Source organism: Salmo salar, chromosome 25, assembly GCF_965601325.2.
Source record: "Salmo salar chromosome 25, fSalSal1, whole genome shotgun sequence".
Classification (NCBI taxonomy): domain Eukaryota; kingdom Metazoa; phylum Chordata; class Actinopteri; order Salmoniformes; family Salmonidae; genus Salmo; species Salmo salar.
The window spans coordinates 24,523,366-24,545,342 of record NC_138315.1 but is presented as its reverse complement, the minus strand read 5'-3'; the positions used below and the strand labels follow the sequence as shown (position 1 = coordinate 24,545,342).

The following is a 21,977-nucleotide window of genomic DNA, read 5'->3' as shown; positions in this document are numbered from 1 at the left end:
ACTGTGAATGACCTGTAGAGGATACTGTATGGCATGTTTGTTTCCCTACCATTACATTACTTTACACTAGAATTCTGAAGGAAATATGAGATGTTTCATGTACTGAGACAAGTAGGCATTTCAAAATATACATTCAACACATATCAACAAAGACAACATTGTCTAAATCTAACAGGTTGAATCCAATATTTCATGATTGACCATTTAACATTGCGATTGAAGACCACCAACTTTACAAAGAAAAAAGCATTTATTTGGCAACATAATGTATTTTTTGTTCAGAAAAGAAGGTGAAAACCTAGCAATAATAGACTAGCTTTAAAAGAAAAGAGTAGGACACACGTTGTTATAAAAGAGCAGAATGATTAGGACAGTGGTTGTTGGAAATATTACTTTACTGTTGTAGGGCAGAACAGAATGACTGATACAACAGCAAACGAGCTGTGTCCCTCACCAGAGTAGCATTCATTGGGGCACAATCATTTTTTTAAATGTTTATAGCTGAAAACAAAAATGATAAATTCCTATTGGACAAGTCCAGGTAGTCCCTCCCTGTGCCTGTCCGTTTTGTTCAATTTGATGCCTTATGAACATGACCAAAGTTCGTTCACACAGACACAAACGAACCAGAAGTATCAACTGTTGTCTGATGCACATACATACATACATACATACATACATACACTCAGGTAATATACAAACATTATTTATATAGAGAGGGGTGAATTGGTAGTGAGTTGGTAGCCTATATCAGTGAGTTGGTAGCCTATATCATAATATCCTTAATGGTGTTGGCACAAACTGCTTTAGCATTCTCCAGCATGGGAACTTTGAAGAGTTCTTATTTTTTAAGGTATTGGCAACAATGTAGTGCACTTTCTACAAAAGCATTAGAATAAAATCCATAATGAGTACACATATTAATAACCCAAAGCTGACGTTGACTGGCTGATAGTTAATGGCAACACAGAGTGTACTTAAATCTCACTCTCCTCTTATGGTGCCAACTGACCCATATTGCACGGACTAATAGATGTGGCAGAAGTTCCATTTCAGTTCCTGTATTTACCAGGAAGTACACAATAAGTGCCAGCAGGTGGCTCCAAAAACACTGCCTGCTAACTGCCACGGGAGTTCTGGTTAGTAAACTCTTATGACTTCACACCTCAACATCCATCATCATTCTTAGACTAGGGTCAGGAGCTAATCCTGACAATGTAAACTGACCCCAAGAAATTCCTGGCCCTCACATGTGCTTTGAATCCTTAGGCAATGAGCCTTCTTGATTGACAATTGCTTTATCCTATTGTAGAGGAAACAATGACAAGTTCAGTCTTAGTCCCTAACTCTTACTAACTAGGAAATATATATTTATTTCATTAAGGAACACAGCTTGGTGATGTCCATGACCACATAGACATCAGTGAAAAGCATTGAAATGAGTTTCGCTACATTTCTGTGCTTGACTGAAACAATCCCCATTCACAGATCCATTCCCATTCTAGACAAAAATGTCCCAAGGCCCATTCTTGATGGAAATAAATTGTATAATCATAAGTTGATCATAAAAGACAGATCTATTGAGATAGACAGAAGAAGATCAAAGCAGACTGAAGTTAGTGTTGGAGGCATTTTGGTCATTGGGTTGTTATCAGGGGAGCGATCAGGCATTGCAGTTCAAGTCACAGAGTAGCAGAACAATGGTCACCTTCCATTAAAAACAATAAACAGTCAGGCTATCTAACCTTAAGTTTTAGTTGCAAAAACAGTGGTTGAGAATGTGGTAAACACCTGGGTTGGGGTCAATTCCATTTCAATTCCATTTCACTTCTAGAAGTAAACTGAAATTCCAATTCCCCTTATTGAAAAGCGATGAGCAAAACTGTACCTGGATTTTTAGTTTACTTACGGAATTGACAGAGTTGAAATGGAACTGACCCCATACCTGCTAAACAAACCTACTGTGGCCAGATTAAAAACAAATCTAAAACTTTTGACTCAACGTGAGGATGGATGTTCTGATGTGATTCTGAGCTGGTTGGTTCCTCAGCGTAACAATAGATTGTGGTGTTTTGTGTTGTAAAGGTCTATGTTGGGTTCAGAGTAAACAGCATCGCTCTTTGAAACTCTTCTTGTTCTTATTCTTGTTCTTTCCCTTGCCGTTTTTGTCCTTGTTTTCCGACATCTTCTTGCCTCGCACCTCCCGCATCAGGTCAAAGAATACCTTGAGAATTGAAAAGAAACAATGTTGTCAGACACATTTACCTGAACAGACAATTATCAGTCATAGTCCACCACTATTTCTGTATCACTTTATCAACTTGAAAATGGCATATAGAACATAATTGTCTGCAGTAATTACACACACACACACACACACACGCACACACACACACACACACACACACACACACACACACACACACACGCACACACACACACACACACACGCACACGCACACACACACACACACAGTACCTTGTCAACGTTGGCTCGTGTCTTAGCTGATGTCTCTACATACTGCACCCCCCACTCCTCTGCCTTGGCTCGGGCCTCGTCTACAGAGACCTGTCTGCGGTCCTCCAAGTCAGACTTGTTCCCCACAACCAACAGAGGAATCTTATCCTCCTCTGCCTTCACCCGCAGTATCTGCTCCCTGAAACACACACATTACAAGCATTACAAATATTTTATCTGGATCCAGAGACAAGCACTGAGGTCAGGTGCAAAGGACAAACATAGGGAAAAGGGAATAGAGGTGTATGGTCTTACAATCAAGAAGTCATGGAAATGATTTCCTAGGTCTATATCGCAGGCAAACACACACACACACATACACACGCACGCAAATCATAGCTTCCGAGTCTTCTGTCATGGTGAACGTTCAGTCTGAATCACATTAGGCTGCCTTCAATGCCATGCTAGGATACATGAGGAGTTACTCATGGAACCAACCTGAACTCTGCAGTAGCTGTGAAGGACTCGTGTTCTGTGATGGAGAAGACTAGCAGGAAGCCCTCTCCACTCCTGAAGTAGTTGTCTCTGATGGCCGCATAGTCCTCCTGTCCAGCCGTGTCCAGGATGTCGATCTGGACCTCCTCTCCATCTAGCACCACCTTCTTCCTATAGCTGTCTGCCTTGGTGGGCTCATAGTCCTCCACAAACTAGGAGGAGGAACCATAGAACCGTCAGAACGATTCATCCGTCACGACAGTACGTCACAGAGTGTAATGTGGAAATAGGCTGGGAGGCAATATTATTTTTGCGCTAGTTGGCTGTACCTGCAATAAAAAATTCCTGTTTTTTCCTTCATAACTTGTTCTCCATATTATTTTTAAATATGGAGCCAATTTGTTTTCAGCACTTATTTCCATGACTGATCAAAACTCATTTTCTTATGGCTCTCTCCTGTCCCTCTGCAGCAGACATATGGTAAGCAATATGTTTAGAACATTGAACTGCAATAAAATCATATCGGCACCTAAGTATCATGATAATATCATATTGTGAGGACCCTGGCAATTCCAGCCCTAACAAGTATGTGTGTCGTGCTCTCACCTCGTCGTACATGAACTGCAGTGTGAGGGCAGACTTGCCCACGCCACCACTCCCCACCATAATGACCTTGTGCAAGGCCAGAGAACTCTGGGTCTTACTCTTACTGGCAGCCATCTCTGGTCTCTGTCACACACACCGTCACTATGTCCAAACACTCACTGACACCACCTGTAGAGACAGAAAGTACAACAGTCAGTCAGTGAACACACACACATACACACAAACAATACAGATAATACACACAGCAACAGTCCTTTGAGCTGTTCTTGTTTATTGATGTTCTGTATTGTCATTCTGTATTATGTTTCATGTTTTGGGTGGACCCCAGGAAGAGTAGCTGCTGCTTTTGCAACAGCTAATGGGGATCCTAATAAAATACCAAATACACACAGTACACACACACATTGCCCAGTCAATCACAGAGCCTACTAAAACTGATGGTCAACCTGTTCGATGAAAAGCACTCACAAAACCTTACACATAGTTGAACCGAGCTTGTGAAACCAAACCAGCCTACGTTGCAGCCAGTCCCAAACCTCATCCCCACACTGCCAAATAGGCTGGTCATGAATCTCACAGCAGATTTTAATAGCTGGCTTAGTGGGGTTCACCATCTAAAGGGCAATACCAGCGATCAAACACATGCCTACTGTAGGGTGGGATTTTGAACCATGATAAATACCTATTTTAAGGACTGCCTAACTCATAGAAAACCTCAAAGGAAGTCACCTTCAGGGCAGGGCAATATATCTGCATAAACAGAAAACTGTACAATTGCTTTCAGGTGACTTTTAGTGACTAAGGACATTATGTCAAACTAGTTCAGTGGGTGAAATTATATTATGCTCTGGGCAACTTGATAGCCTTTGACAAAGCAGTTTAATAACATATCGTCTGCAATATATTTTAACAATCATGGCCTTTGAGCTTCAGTGAGAACAGGTTTAGAACTTCTTAGAGCAGTGTTTGAACTGTGAGTTATCAACAGAAAGAGCCCTGTCCTTCCTGTTTCTGTGTAGCATAGTAGCCTACTGACACACATCTCTCTCTCCACTCTACCCCTCCCTCCAGGCATGGCCATAGCCAAGCTTAGCTGGTTACCATGACAACCCCCAACCAACACCTATACAGGTAAACTCTCATGGACATAAGATAAATGGTAGTAGGGCAATTCCATGTTAACGGAATTACGCTGAGACTCAGATTTTCCACTTTAAAATGTATACCAAACAAAAACCATTGATTTCAAATATATTTTAAAGCGAAAACAATATATTCTATTACTGTGGAATTGCCCAGTGGCATCTGTCGACGGATTGTGGGACGTGACAACTAAAGACAAACTTTGTTCCAGCACGCTGATTTTTCATCACTGATCATATTAGGGAGGGGACATTTAGCCCATAGACTTGCCCAAAACTGTCTGAGAGTTTCTGTTTAGAGGGGTGGAGACTTTGCTGGTCTCCGGTTCTCATCCTGCCTCAGGGGATTTCTGTCTTCGGAAACCCAGAGCTTTCCCAGCTTCATGGGAATGTCTTCTTGTCTGATCCTCCATACCAGCAAACCTGTCAGCTCAACATAAACACACTCAAACAGTGTTTCAGTGGGTGTGCACATTACTGTTTGACTGTAAAGTCAAGTCAAATAAATGGCATCCGGGACAGAGAATGTATAATCTTGATGGTGAATTTAAAGCAAACAACATTTTTCATTACTATAGAGCAGTGGTTCCCAAACTTTTTATAGTCCCGTACCCCTTCGAACATTCAACCTCCAGCTGCGTACCCCCTCTAGCACCACGGTCAGTGCCCTCTCAAATGTTGTTTTTTGCCATCATTGTAAGCATGCCATACATACACTATACGATACATTTATTAAACATAAGAATGAGTGTGAGTTTTGTCACAACCCGGCTCGGGGGGAGTGACAAAGAGCTCTTATAGGACCAGGGCACAAATCCTTTTGCTCTTAATTTAGCCACCTTACAGATAAAACTTTATCTGTTCATCGAATATTGTGAATAACTCACCACAGGTTAATGAGAACTCTGCAATGTTGGGTTGCATTGGAGAGAGTCTCAGTCTTAAATCATTTTCCACACACAATCTGTGCCTGTATTTAGTTTTCATGCTAGTGAGGGCGGAGAATCCACTCTCACATAGGTAAATGTTTGCAAAGGGCATCAGTGTCTTAACAGCGCGATTTCCCAAGGCAGGATACTCTGAGAGCAGCCCAATCCAGAAATCTGGCAGTGGCTTCTGATTAAATACAATTTTCACAGAACCGCTTGTTGCAATTTCGATGAGGCTCTCTTGTTCAGATATCGGTAAGTGGACTGAAGGCAGGGCATGAAAAGGATAATGAATCCAGTTGTTTGTGTCATACGTTTTGGAAAAGTACCTGCATAATTGCGCACCCAACTCACTCAGGTGCTTCACTATGTCACATTTGACATTGTCCGTAAGCTTGAGTTCATTTATACACAAAAAAATCATACAATGATGGAAAGACCTGTGTGTTGTCCTTGTTAATGCAGACAGAGAAGCGCTCAAACTTCTTAATCATAGCCTAAATTTTGTCCCGCACATTAAATATAGTTGCGGAGAGTCCCAGTAATCCTAGATACTGATGGTCAGTAAAGAAAACTTTAAGCTCGTCTCTCAATTCAAAAAAACGTGTCAATACTTTGCCCCTTGATAACCAGTGCACTCTGTATGTTGTAAATGGCCGCTGCCCATATCATTGCATAGTGTAGAAAATACACAAAAGTTCAGGGGCCTTGCTTTAACAAAGTTAACAATTTTCACTGTAGTGTCCAAAACGTCTTTCAAGCTGTCAGTCATTCCTTTGGCAGCAAGAGCCTCTCGGTGGATGCTACAGTGTACCCAAGTGGCGTCGGGAGCAACTGCTTGCACACGCGTTACCACTCCACTATGTCTCCCTGTCATGGCTTTTGTGCCGTCAGTACAGATACCAACACATCTTGACCATCAAAGTCCATTTGATGTCACAACACTGTCCAGTATTTTAAAAATATCCTTTCCTGTTGTCCTGGTTTCCAGAAGAGGATGTCTTCCTTAATTGACCCCCCCATAAACGTAATGGACATATACCAGGAGCTGTGCCAGGCCCGCCACATCTGTTGACTGATCCAGCTGTAACGCATAGAATTCACTGGCTTGTATGCGAAGCAGTTATTGTTTCAAAACATCTACTGCCATGTCACTGATGCATCGTGAAACAGTGTTGTTTGATGAAGACATTGTCTGTATAGTTTTTTTGGCCTTTTCCCCCAGCATTGTCCCAGCCATATCCGCGGCAGCAGGAAGAATTAGGTCCTCCACAATAGTATGGGTCTTGCCTGTCCTAGCCACTCGGTAGCTCGCCATATAAAACTCTTCTAGCCCCTTCTTATTAATGGTATCTGTTGCTTTTATGCATGTCTTACTACTCGAAAGTCGTCTTAATTCTCGCTCAAAAAACTCCTGTGGGTTATTTTTCAAATTGGCATGTTTTGTTTCTAAATGTCTGCGCAAGAGTGAAGGTTTCATCAAGTTGTGAGATAGTACTTTTGCAGATATAACACACTGTGGCTGAGGAAAGGCATTGCTCCCAATATAGGTGTACCCCAAATCAATGTAGTTCTCATCATATTTGCGCCTCTTCGATGGTCCAACGACCCTGTCTGTTCTGTGTTTTACCAGGTAAGGGGGCAGTAGCTCTTCGGCTGCATCAGAATCACAACTGTCAGTGTCCATGCTAGCTGGGCTAACAACAAATGTAGAATTACTGATGCTAGCAATGTATGTGCTCGTGGAAGCAGAACAACTTGTGTTGTCGACAGGTGCAGGTGTAGTACTGCTGGTAGTAGCAGTACTATCAGTAGAGCTGGTATGCGTCTCTCTGGACGCGGGCCTTCATTTTTTTTAACCATTTGTCAATTTTCGAGCAAACGGAATGAGCAGCAGCTACGTTTGGCTACATACGGACCATTTGTGGAATTCCCGCGAGAGAGTAACGGTTAATGTGATTGGATGTTAATTATTTGACTAGCTACCTGTATTTGACATTGTGTTGTTATTTCGCTGAACACTAGACGGTTTAATTGTATTTTTGGCAGTGAACGAGGCTACTCAGGTGAGAAATCACATTTTTATTTGGCGTACCCCTGACGGCATTGCCCCAGTTTGGGAATACCTGCTGTAGAGTATATCGATCAACAAACCTGGACACTCAACTGTTTTTCCTGCACACTTGGTCACAGTAAAACTATGATATGTCTATAGCAGAAAACAAATAGCTTCATGAAGGTAAAACCACTAACTGGGGGGATGAAGGGAGGAGTGGCCTTATGGGATGCCAGGTCACCCTGGATCTTCCTGCCAGGGAAAAAATAGGTTTGCCCATGTAACGTCCTGTCTTTGTTTCTAGAGGCCGACAGAGGCAGACCTGAGTGGACAGGAAGGACACACCGGCTGCAGGCTGAACCTGTTGAGTGACGAGCTCAGCACTTTAAAACAGGAGGTACAGTAAATGTGTTATTTCCATCCAACACACAATGAGACCGAGCAAGAAAAGCAGAACCGCTACACTACCACTAGTTTTTCACTCATTCACTTTCAGTTAGGTCTCAATTTAAAATGTTGTACCAATCCAATGCTACTGCCTAATATACACTACATTGTTGGAACATCACAGTTTCATTATGGATAACGTCATTGTAGGCTCATTGAAGAAAATTTAAAAAACATGACTTGTGAATGAGAGGACCATCGAGAATGAGTCAGAGTCCTGGGATCCTCCATTTCCTCTAACTTCAGTGCCAGTCAATGAAAGTCTACGCTAAGGTTAAATGGAGGGCGGCCTTGCGTGCCCGGCCCCAGCAGAAAACACTGCCTTCTACCTGACCTATATGTACAGCATAGTACAGACGAGGGTTGTAAGGCTATACAAGGTCTATCTGCATGATCGGTCTGTGTCTGACAGCTAGGAGCTGCTGAAATATAAATGACTAGAGCGTACAACCAGGCTGCAGGAATTCATTAGGATTCCCCAGACGATACACTGAGTCCATATAGCAGGCAGAAGGAAGCCTATGTTCTCCACACACAGACGATACAGTGAGTCCATACAGCACAGCCAGGCATAGGGCCAGGCAGCTAATGTTCTCTACTGTCTTCCACCCTTCCACATCCCATACAACAGACAGCACAGTGAGTCCATATAGCGGCAGAGAAGAGCCCACTAGGCAGTCCCATGTTCTCTTCACTGTCTTGGTACCTTCCGACATGGAATAGCCCACAACACAGTGTGACACTGGGAAATTCCTGGCCCAGGCTTTATCCTCCCACAGCCTATCCAGTAGGCCTATTTATTGCAGTGTAATGTGCAATATGCAGTGTAAGATAGAAACAGGCCTGAGTCAGGTGTCCTCTGCATGCGCACTACTCTGTCCACTACAAATACTTATCTGTAGATCAGTGCATTGTTGGATGAGAAGTGCTTGATCAGGGTGACCTCAAACCCTCTCCACTGCAGAGAGGCGACAAGGGGGAGGGGAGGGCTGGGGTCAATCAAGGCACATGTCAGGACAGGAGCTCAGCCTGGGACACTGGGGGGAGGAGGGGCAGGAGGAAGGGACGAGGAGCAGAACAGATGAATGCTGCTAGAGACTAGAGGTCGACCGATTAATCGGAATGGACGATTAATTAGGGCCAATTTCAAGTTTTCATAACAGTCGGTAAATCGGCATATTTGGACACCGATCATGGCCGATTACATTGCACTCCACAAGGAGACTGCATGGCAGGCTGACTACCTGTTATGCGAGTGCATCAAGGAGCCAAGGTAAGGTGCTAGCTAGCATTAAACGTATCTTATAAAAAACAATCAATCAATCTTAACATAATCACTAGTTAACTACACATGGTTGATGATATTACTAGTTTATCTAGCGTGTCCTGCGTTGCATATAATCGATGCGGTGCCTGTTAATTTATCATTGAATCATAGCCTACTTCGCTACACGGGTGATTTAACAAGCGCATTCGCGAAAAAAGCACGGACGTTGCACCAATGTGTTCCTAACCATAAACATCAACGCCTTTCTTAAAATCAATACACCAGTATATTTTTTTAAACCTGCATATTTAGTTAAAAGAAATCCAGTTTAGCAGGCAATATTAAACTAGGGAAATTGTGTCACTTCTCTTGCGTTCATCACACGCAGAGTCAGGGTATATGCAACAGTTTGGGCCGCCTGGCCCGTTGTGAACTAATTTGCCAGAATTTTACGTAATTATGACATAACATTGAAGGTTGTGCAATGTAACAGGAATATTTAGACTTATGGATGCCACCCGTTAGATAAAATCCGGAACGGTACCATATTACACTGAAAGAATAAACGTTTCGTTTTCGAAATGATAGTTTCCGGATTTGACCATATTAATGACCTAATGCTCGTATTTCTGTGTATTATTATGTTATAATTAAGTCTATGACTTGATATTTGATAGAGCAGTCTGACTGAGCGGTGGTAGGCAGCAGCAGGCTCGTAAGCATTCATTCAAAGAGAACTTTAGTGTGTTTGCCAGCAGCTCTTCGCTGTGCTTCAAGCATTGAGCTGTTTTTGACTTCACGCCTATCAACTCCCGAGATTAGGCTGGTGTAACCGATGTGAAATGGCTTGCTAGTTAGCGGGGTGCGCGCTAATAGCGTTTCAATCGGTGACGTCACTCGCTCTGAGACCTTGAAGTAGTTGTTCCCCTTGCTCTGCAAGGGCCGCGGCTTTTGTGGAGCGATGGGTAACAATGCTTCGAGGGTGGCTGTTGTCGATGTGTTCCTGGTTCGAGCACAGGTAGGGGCGAGGAGAGGGACGGAAGCTATAATGTTACACTGACAATACTAAAGTGCCTATAAGAACATCCAATAGTCAAAGGTATATGAAATACAAATAGAGAGAAATAGTCCTAAATAGTCCTATAATTCCTACAACCTAAAACTTCTTACCTGGGAATATCATATGTTCTCATGTTCTGAGCAAGGAACTTAAACATTAGCTTTTTTACATGGCACATATTGCACTTTTACTTTCTTCTCCAATTGAACATGCTTCATTATTTATTTGAGGCTAAATTGATTTTATTGATGTATTATATTAAGTTAAAATAAAAGTGTTCATTCAGTATTGTTGTAATTGTCATAATTACAAATAAATAAATAAATCAAAAAAATTGGCCGATTAATCGGTATCGTCGTTGAAAAATCATAATTGGTCGACCTCTACTAGAGACATGCCAGGATAGATCAGTCAGGATAAAGTCAGGTGACAGCAACATGGTGTACAGGTTACTGCAATTAAACAGTAGTCAACCTAATAGAACATTGACTGAAATTATGGGTTTCAGAAGCCAGAGTTAGGTCCATATTAATGTGATACAGAACACACATTTACACATTTTATTTTACACTGACTCATTAATAACACACTGACTGAAATAGAAGTATTGTTTTCCAGTACTATCTAATTTAATTTAATTCAGATCATGTAACTTCATCAACAACAGATCAGTTATTCATTCAGTTTGTCATGCTACGACATCTTCAACAAATCTTAGTCAGTCCTTCCTGTCTTCATCATAAAAGTAAGTTGAAGCTATAAAACGTGATGAGTTTCAAAACATGAGCCATGATGTGACCACTATGTTAGCATACTCTGGAAAAGTGTTTAGAATGCAGTTGTCTGGTAGGACTCTTCCTGCCTTCACCTTAAAGGCCAGTTGGGGACTTTCTGAAAAATGTGATGGGGAAAACAGGGGGATTGATGGCCCAGAAAACATCCCCCAGCCAGGCCTCCCTTCCCTTTTCTAAAACCCTGGCTCTCACCCCAAGCTACAGTATATGCACTTCCTCTGGACGAACTCACATCTCACTTCCCTCCAAAACAGTACCAGGACTAGCCAGTTCCTCATCACCTGTTCAGTACATCATGCACTAGGGGCACAGAACCTCATCACCTGTTCAGTACATCACGCACTAGGGGCACAGAACTGATGAGAAAGAGACGCACAAAAAGCTATTGTTCTCTTTCTTATATTTCCACAAAGTGAATGGTACAATCAGCAAGTTCCCTTCTAGTCTTACTCTAGAATAAATATGGTAGATAGCTTATGGACTAGTGTTGCATTGATTGTGGCCAGAGTGGACTCTACAGTTAAAGTCATGAGGCAGGTGTTTAGGGGAAGGGGATTTCATCTGTAACCTAAGCAGCACCCTGCACAGAGGGACAGGGAGTTCAGGGGAATACTCACAGACTCTGGCAATGTCCCAATTACCTACTTTCTCCCAAAGTGTAAACTTCTTCACCTCCCTTCACTGATTTAAAAGGAATTGACTAGTATAAGAAATATGGTTAAACGCCCATGCCTCGACCAATCCAATGCTTTTAGATTTGTAGGAAGTAGTGAACGAGTGCACACTTCAGGAGAAAGGAAATATTATTGGGAAGCACCACTTGTTTATCATCAGAGGGCTTATGAATAATTGAGAAGGAGAGAGAGGGATTTATTTGAACTTTAATTGCATTTTTGTTCAATGTTTACTTTCTTTAAAGATCATATTTGAAACAGTATCTAGGGGCATTCAGTTAAAATAAAGATTCTGTGGCTAATTTGTGAGGTAAAGCAGCTCCCCAATCTGAGCTGCCCGACACCCCACAATGCATACTAACCATCCCCAGCAGAAGAACACACAGAGGACTCTTTGACTAATTTGGGCAGCAGGGTGCTAAACTGGGTCTCTGTTTCAAGCCTGATCCAACCGCCCAAGTTGCTTAGTAGTACATTACCTCTTCTGAATTCTTAACACCCCTAATTCACTACATTCATAAATGCACTTGTGGAGGGCATTCCCTAGTATTTAAATAGGGAGAATAGATCATATATAAGGGCTGATCTAACACACTTTTACTGTTTATAGGTCTTATAGGAACATATACCTATGCACAATGTTCTTGAATATGTAGAGCAAAAACACCATATGTAATTTTGTGATGACATCAGAGAGGAGTAGTCTTTCAGTTGGGGTTCAGTATAAGAGGACTGGTTTTTCTGAGTCTATCTGGGGATGATTGGGGGGGTGGGTGACTTATACAGGGCATACAGGGAACCTCCCAGATACTCACCCGCCATCCCATCCCATACTGCTACCACACACTCATACAACTCCTAAGCACTCAATCAGCTGTTCTATTTATTTCCTTTCATTAGAGACTCGGGTACATTTCTTGATCTGTAGTACTAATTTACAGCTCACTCTCCATTTTTTCCAATAAAGAAACTGCATCCTCCTCTCCTAGTTGTCTTGTTCCCATCTCTTAACTCTATCGGCTAACAGTTGTCAGCTGTAGGCCTGTAACGCCCTGGCCATAGAGAGGTTTTTTTTGTTCTCTATTTTGGTTAGGCCAGGGTGTTACATGGGTGGGCGTTCTATGTTTATTTTTCTATGTTGGTTTGCTTCTTTGGTTTGGCCGTGTGTGGCTCTCAATCAGGAACAGCTGTAGATCGTTGTTGCTGATTGAGAGTCATACATAGGCAGCCTGTTTTTCCTTTGGGGTTTGTGGGTGATTGTTTTCTGTTTAGTGTGTAACCGGACAGAACTGTTGCTGGTCGTTTTGTTTATTTTGTAGTGTTCATGCGTTCCATTAAATATCTTGAAAGATGAACACATCCTCCGCTGCACCTTGGTCTCATTTTAACGACGGCCGTTACAAGGCCTAATTATCCTCTGAAAGTTTAAGGGAAACAAAGCAGCCCCCCCCCCCCCACACACACACAGTGGCCCCTAGGCTCCAGTCAATGGGTTACCATGGAGACAGGGCATGTCCCACTTCATCTCAACTCCCTCTCAGGGATTAGGGGTGCCTGGCTGCCTAGAGTGAAGGACGCAAGGGGGTCTTTGGGATCTCCAAAAAGGAGCTTGGAGCTCAACATGGTGGTAGCATAACAAGGAAAAAGATGCTAACAGATGTTATCTGCTATGCTATATAAACTCAGCAAAAAAAGAAACGTCCCTTTTTCAGGACTCTGTCTTTGAAAGATAATTCGTAAAAATCCCCAAAACTTCACAGATCTTCATTGTAATGGGTATAAACACTGTTTCCCATGCTTGTTCAATGAACCATAAACAATTAATGAACATGCACCTGTGGAACGGTCGTTAAGACACTTACAGCTTACAGACGGTAGGCAATTAAGGTCACAGTTATGAAAACTTAGGACACTAAAGAGGCCCTTCTACTGACTCTGAAAAACACCAAACCTTAGGCATGCTGCAAGGAGGCATGAGGACTGCAGATGTGGCCAGGGCAATAAATTGCAATGTCTGTACTGTGAGACGCCTAAGACAGCACTACAAAGAGACAGGACAGACAGCTGATCATCCTCGCAGTGGCAGACCACGTGTTACAACACCTGCACAGGATCGGTACATCTGAACATCACACCTGCGGGACCGGTACAGGATGGCAACAACAACTGCCTGAGTTACACAAGGAACGCACAATCCCTCCATCAGTGCTCAGACTGTCCGCAATAGGCTGAGAGAGGCTGGACTGAGGGCTTGTAGGCCTGTTGTAAGGCAGGTCCTCACCAGACATCACTGGCAACAACGTTGCCTATGGGCACAAACCCACTGTCGCTGGACCAGACAGGACTGGCAAAAAAGTGCTCTTCACTGACGAGTCGCGGTTTTGTCTCACCAGGGGTGATGGTCGGATTCGCGTTTATCGTTGAAGGACTGAGCGTTACACCAAGGCCTGTACTCTGGGGCGGGGTCGATTTGGAGGTGGAGGGTCCGTCATGGTCTGGGGCGGTGTGTCACAGCATCATCGGACTGAGCTTGTTGTCATTGCAGGCAATCTCAACGCTGTGCGTTACACGGAAGACATCCTCCTCCCTCATGTGGTACACTTCCTGCAGGCTCATCCTGACATGACCCTCCAGCATGACAATGCCACCAGCCATACTACTCGTTCTGTGCGTGATTTCCTGCAAGACAGGAATGTCAGTGTTCTGCCATGGCCAGCGAAGAGCCCGGATCTCAATCCCATTGAGCACGTCTGGGACCTGTTGGATCGGAGGGTGAGGGCTAGGGCCATTCCCCCCAGAAATGTCTGGGAACTTGCAGGTGCCTTGGTGGAAGAGTGGGGTAACATCTCACAGCAAGAACCGGCAAATCTGGTGCAGTCCATGAGGAGATGCACTGCAGTACTTCATGCAGCTAGTGGCCACACCACATACTGACTGTTACTTTTAATTTTGACTCCCCCTTTGTTCAGGGACACATTATTCCATTTCTGTTAGTCACATGTCTGTGGAACTTGTTCAGTTTATGTCTCAGTTGTTGAATCTTCTAATGTTCATACAAATATTTACACATGTTAAGTTTGCTGAAAATAAACGCAGTTGACAGTGAGAGGAGGTTTCTTTTTTTGCTGAGTTTACTATGCTAGATGCTATGCTATGATAGATGCTATACTACGGTAGATTATATGCTGTGCTAAATGATATGCTAACAGATGCTTTTATGTGGTAGCCTAGAATCAAACGACAGCAATCAGAGTGATGGCGACGCTCATATCTATCCAACACATCCCACTCACATCCTTCTGACTCAGATGCTATGTGACCATAGTGGCCTGGAATCAAAACCTCCTAGTCAGATGGCGATAAACATATCAGCCCCTCATCCAACTACTGACATGGCCGGGGTCTTCTAAGCACTGAAGAAACCCCAGACCGCTGGCTCTCTGTCTCCCACTACAGCCATATCACGTGCTGCTAGTTGCAGCTCTGGCAACATAACCCAACATAACCCACAGTTCCATTACCAGCACCAATAGAGATTACCAGCACTCGACATGAGTGGGAGAATGCCACACATCTGCAGTGGCATGAACTGTAATCAGCCTGAGAGGCCCTCGAGCAGCGTCCCCCAGCACAGGCAGGCACAGTCAGAGACACTGACACACACAGCCTGAGCTAGTCAAATGAGATGTAGGCCTACAACCTCAATAGAGCACAGGCAGGCACAGAGAGGCACTAGCATACACAGCGGGCACAGAGAGAGACAGCATAACATACCAAGCTACATGAAGGTGATTATTAAGACTTACCTCAACAGAGCACACAGTCAGGGACAGACTGACGGCAGAGTTAGGCCTAGGCTATGAGACCGTGGGACATTGTTGTTCATTGAAAAATTAGAGTAGAATGGTATAGGCCTGTGGGAGAGCCTCATCAAGCCTTGTTTCCTAAAAACATATTATGGCCTTATGTAATATGTACTACAGTAGAGTATGTAAGAGAGGGAGGGGATAAGAATAACCTTTGCAACGACGGTCCGGACCGACCTACTTCAGAATAAGGCCCATGTCTTGAAAAATAGATAATGAAAAATGCATAGCTAGCTTCTCTCTGTAGTCTGTACATAGATGTAAGGCAGAATATAGTCCTATTTGCTTTTGTAGTCATTTTGCTTGGTCTTATTGGTTTTAAAATTTAAAAAGTTAAACACATAGAATCCCTACATTGGATTGCATACCATTTAGGCCTAAGGAGAAAACGTCTGATTCTAATAATCAAAGCCTGTTACTATGGTAGTGAGCCTATGCATTAGGCTTAAGTTCATGTGTTAGGAGCACAATCTCAGGGGGACCAGACACCTCCCAGGTCTTGCTGGGACATGCAGTGAGAAAACAAGCATTTTGTAAAGACATCCTCGGGTTCAGTCAAAAAGAGACACATGGAAGGAAGAAGAGAAAGCGAGAGTGAGAAAACATGCATTTCATAAGGACATCCCCAGCTTCAGTCAGAGAGAGCGAGAGAAAGATGTGGAAGGAAGGAGAGAACGCAAAGGGAGAGGGGGAAAGAAGGCAAGAGGGATACAAAAACCACAAACTAGCTGGCAGATACATAAGTTAAGCAGGGCCAAAAAGAGAAGTTATAAGAACCCTTTTTCCACATGAAGGCCTACTTTTTCCTTGTCAAAGTCAACAGACTATGAGTGGGTCTGGGCTCTGGGTGAAGTTGAGCAGAGCTGGAGGAGCTTACTCGGTGACAAGCAGGATGGGGTTGTGGCGAGAGGAGAGCCTCCCTCAGCCCAGCCTCCCTAGAGAGGCCCTGCTTGTGGACATGTTTATGGTCCAGGGAGGGTGAAGGGCTGGTACCCACTACCGCCCAGACCCAACTTCAAATACTCTGTATTTAAAATACATTGAGCGTTTGCTTTCGTCTACCTGGAATACCAGGCAGGTGGGGCTTGCAACATTTGGGACTTTCCCATTGGCGCCATTGCAACAGGAGGGGACCAGCCACCTCCCAGGACTTGCTGGGACATGCAGTGAGAAAACAAGCATTTCGTGAAGACATCCCTGTCTTCAGTCAGAAATGCGTGGAATAAAGGAGAGAAAGAGAGAGAAAACAATCATTTCATAAAGACATCCCCGGCTTCAGTCAAAAAGAAAGACGTGCTTTAGTCTATCTGGAATACCAGGCAGGTGGGGCTTGCACCTTTTGGGACTTTTCCCATTGGCTACATTGCAACAGGCATACTCAAATCAAGCACACCTAAAGTATTTTGAATTTCAAATCGACCCCGCCCCTTCTCTCCAGTAGGCACAAGGGGCATCCAGCCAACAAGGCATTCATCACCAGGAGGTCACTGATAGGATCTGACTCTCACAACAAAATATACAGCATTGACTCCGACGCAGAGCAGACGATTGATGACATGATGATCTGTCTCTCTTTCTCCTCTCTGAAAAGGAGCTTTTCCCAAGTCATATAAAATGGCTCTATGTCTGTGCCTGTCTAGCCCAACCTCCACCGCCAACATCATTCGTAGACAGTCCTTTTCTTACTCAGATGTCATTACATTCTGAATGAATTTCTAGAAGACAGGACAGGAGGCCAGAGACGGTCAGCTAAAGTCACTAGGAAGATCTTTAAATAGTGCATGAGGTTCTCTGTCATGGATCGGAGCGGAACTGTCATCAGGTTAAACTGGAAAGAAAGAACACTGAAGGAAACCCATTTTTTCAGCTCTCCTGCTATATCAGATAATACTTGCCATATTCTTTCTGACAGCTCCCAGTAACAGGAAATAACCAGAAGGATTACATTTTAAACGAAAGGGTCTTGAGTAGCTCTGAGACAGTCACATAAACATCCACAGCCTGAGTGACTGTCTTGGGGCTCGGGGGGAGAGAAAGAATTCAGGGCCAGTCCAGTACCAATCTCAGGACCTTTCTCCACAGAAACAAAGATTCTGACAGTCCTTCACAATCAGTGAGGGAAATAAAGCAGTCTCACTGAGACAGAACAGCATCAGAAAGTCAAGGCCTTGCATGCCACTTTTTTCTCATCTGCGAAAGCATTCATTTATGACCACCATGCATACCCTAGCCTAGACCATTACCCATTAATAATCCTTGTCATAAGACCTTCAGAATCTCTCAGAACTTCCCTTAACAAAAGTCTGTTGATTTTAATGGATTATAAACAAAACTGTTTATTCAGTTAGGGACAAAGACACCTAACACGAACACCAGCTGTGGGAAGGAGAATGTGAATGCCTTCACATGCAGTCAGACACACTGGTCTGGTCGTATGAAGTTAAACTTAAAAAAGATGTGAATTAAGACTAGACAGGACTCCTGCTGTAAAACGACATGTTATCTTGTTAAGGGGACCTAAATGAGGATATGATAGGACGGTCTCTACATTCTGCCTTCAAAGACAGAAGAATGCTGTGAATACAACCTTATTTTGGGTGCCCTTCTGAAACGTAAAGAGCGCACGGAAGGGAAAGCACAAGAGAGGGAAAGCACAAGGCTGAACAAACAGGCCTATGTTTACATATGGAATATCTAGGCTACCACACTTCGGCATCATTCATCTCCTTGTGATTCCCTTGATTTGATGCCCTTGATTTTGAAATGATTATTTCCTGTAATATTTTTTGCAATATTGTCAGGAATGTGTTACAGCTAACAACAACTGGTCCAGTTGATGGAGGTTATACTGTAGTCAGCAGTTTCACTTAACAAGGTAAATGGCTGCACTTCAGCGTGTCCAATGTGGCACTACCACATGACAAACAGAGGAACACATAATATACTCAAAATGGGTGGATTTTGTTCATGCTCTATTCCTCAAGAGAGAGAATGAAACTAGGCTTGGTCCACCCTGAGGCACAGAGAGCTTAATATGGGGATGTTACTATTACACAGCTCACTGGCTGTGTCTGAATATCCATACTTGCGTCCTAAATAGTAGTCCGTTTGAGTATGCGAGGGGGAAAAAAAGTTTACTAGTATGCGACAATTCGAAAATTGAGTATACTTTAAATGCCGGGATGTCATACTGATTTAATTTTGACAACAGCTGATCAATTAGATATGGAGATGCACTACCGAAATCAACGAATAGCGGGAAACAACGCAATCACGCATGATACATTCTCAGTGTGCGAAAATAGAATGTTTAATAGTATACGACATTTCGAAAATCGAGTATGGTTTAAATGCCAGGATGTTAGTCTCATTTTGGGTCATCATCTAGTAGAATTCGATGCACACTTTTCCACAATGCATTGGAAGAGTTGGGCTGCAAATGATAGGCCCTAGTTCTCTTCAAGTAGCCAAACTAGGCTACTTAATTGGGAAAGTGCCCAAAGCTTCTGTGGTGGTGTTCGAATTAAAATGATCACGAGTATTGCATCGTAGGCTACAACACTCTTAGACAAAAGGTTTCCAAAAGGGTTCTTCGGCAGTCCCCATAGAATAACCCTTTTTGACTCCATGTAGAACCCTTTTGGGTTCCATGTAGAACCATCTGTAGAATGGGTTCTACATGGAAAGAAAAGGGTTCTACCTGGGACCAAATAAGGTTATTCAAAGGGTTCTCCTATGGGACCAGTCGAAGAACCCTTTTCTAGACAGCACCTTTTTTTCTAAGAGTGTACATCTTTGAAAACAAGTATTTTTTATATATTTTTTCCCCCCTATGTGGATTTCTGTTTCCTCACTGAAAAGTGTTTATTGTTCTCTTGGCCTTTGTCAGAGCTTTTAAACGAAATATTAAACCATCTTTTGATTTCTGAATGTGTCGGCACTGGGGACTCGGTATGTGGCTGCTGTATTGATGTCATGGTAATCAGGCCTTTTGATTTGAACATATGGATTGTTAAAATTTTGTAGGCTAGGCTACCTATTTAATTATTGCATTTATGGATCAAGCCTTAGCAGTCATTCTGATCTTGTTCTCAATGATCAGGGCTTTAGTTTATTATGTTGCTGACCAGCGGTTCTGAACTTGTGATGCACCTGACTGTCCACATTTTTCTGTGCAATAGCCTTTTGATTTGAACATTTGAAAAGTTTTGGTGTGTCTACTAGGCTATTTTTACTTAATTTACCCTGAGTATACCAAACATTAGGAACACCTTCCTAATATTGATTTGCAAGGCCAGTGTCTTATGTTAACTTACTACAGCACAGTACGGTCAGAACGCTGGAGAGAGGAAAGTGTGTGTGTGTGTGTGTGTGTGTGTGTGTGTGTGTGTGTGTGTGTGTGTGTGTGTGTGTGTGTGTGTGTGTGTGTGTGTGTGTGTGTGTGTGTGTGTCCCTCCCACACCCTGGTGATAAGGGTGTTGTAACTGTTCCACACCATACAGCCCATGTCTGTCATATCATGTGATAAAGGCCATATAAAGGTTACACCCAACTTGAAGAACAACAATAAGAAGTAGCAAAATAATGGGCATGCTGTATCAAATTAAAGCAAAAAGGCAATATTTAAGTAATTTATAAACTTCATAAAGGCTACATGACATGATTGTTGCTGAGCATAACCAGGAAGGATCTGTGTTATTAGCCTACATGTTTCAAAAAAATGAATTTCAACACCAAAAATAATTCAGTCTAAATACTCTGCATCGGTTTTGGTAACAAATGAAAATGCCATTACTTATAGGCCTAAGTAGCCTTGCTCTGTTGAGCTGGTGAACTATTTTGACAGGGCAGTACATACATGTCATTCCTTTTTTAAAGAGACAAGATACTAAGCCATGTATGATAAATGTGTCCTAAAGTACAGACAAGATATTATGGGAAAAGACCGATTTGCTGATCGATCAGATTTGACTAAAACACACATTCATGTGAGCTACCTTGGGTGTGGCAACCTCATTAGACATCTGTAAAATCAATGTATGAATGGTACAAAACCATGTCGGCAGCAGTGTTGTTTACATGCATAAGGCAAATATGGAACAAGATGTGAAGTATCCTCCTATGTATATTCTGTTTTAACCTACAAAATGGTCTGTTAGGATAATCAATGGTGGGAGAGTTAAATGAAACATTGTATCTGGGGAAGCCTGTCTGAGATACAGCTGCCTAAGACACTCTTACTGTATCTAATATGTAGCCTATCTAATAGGCCTACTGTATCTAAAAGGAAACATATTTATACAAATATATATATTTGTCTTGTTTCACACATCTACAAGTGTGTAACCTGTACAAGTGTGTGGTGTGAAATGGAAATGTGTTTTTTTTTATGTGTGTGGCTTATGGCCAGGGATCAGATCAAATACTTGGATTAAAATATTATTTAAATTACATTCAGCAAAACAGCTGACTAAAATAAAATAAATAAACATAAGAAAAGATCGCAGTGATACAGTAGCCTAGCCTAACCATCAATGATCGTTGTTTTGGCATTGATACAAGAACAATACTTTTGCAACATTGTTGTTTTACTAGTCCATAATACCGCCGAGTGCAACAATGTATAAAAATACTGATGGTCTCTAAAGGACTTCTATTATCATCGTGCCACATCCCCGTTACGCCTCGGGGAATGTGCTTTCAATTGGATAAGTGCAACTGGTAAAGGCCCTACCACAATTTGGAATAATTGTATTAAGGTCGTTTCAAACAGAAGTCACAAATATGGGCATTTATTCCTATAGTCTGCAAATCTATAGATTTGAGTTACACTACCTACCAATCGAGGCATGTTTTCCCTCCCTTCCTTCCTTTCCTCACTCTGAAAGAACAGAGACGTAGTAGCCCTATGGCTACATAGAAATGCTCTGTAATAAATATACATTTATTTATTAGATATTTATGAAAGCTTACCAAAGCAAGATTTTGACGTTTCCCCTTTCTTGCTGCTATCTTGATGAGTGCATTAATGGTGAATAGCGAGGCATAGGGCTGCCGAGTTCCACTGTTCCAACACAGACCGACCGTCCGCTGCAACTCAAAACCCCACCTTCCGGACATACATGGAGGAAGAAACCCGACAGGATATGATGTCAACAACAGCTCACTTGCGCTGTCTCTCCA

The 21,977-nt window shown here is 42.7% G+C and overlaps 1 protein-coding gene across 1 annotated transcript; it reads right to left on the bottom strand.

Moving 5' to 3' along the window:
- Positions 1 to 1,370: 1,370 nt before the first annotated feature.
- LOC106586433 (ras-related protein Ral-B) lies at positions 1,371 to 21,977 on the bottom strand. The gene is made up of 5 exons (XM_014173705.3): positions 21,768 to 21,977; positions 3,560 to 3,727; positions 2,957 to 3,165; positions 2,480 to 2,657; positions 1,371 to 2,224 (listed from the first exon to the last, which is right to left on the bottom strand). The coding sequence occupies exons 2-5, from the start codon at positions 3,671 to 3,673 to the stop codon at positions 2,099 to 2,101; spliced, it is 627 nt and encodes a 208-aa protein (XP_014029180.1). The 5' UTR covers positions 3,674 to 3,727; positions 21,768 to 21,977; the 3' UTR covers positions 1,371 to 2,098.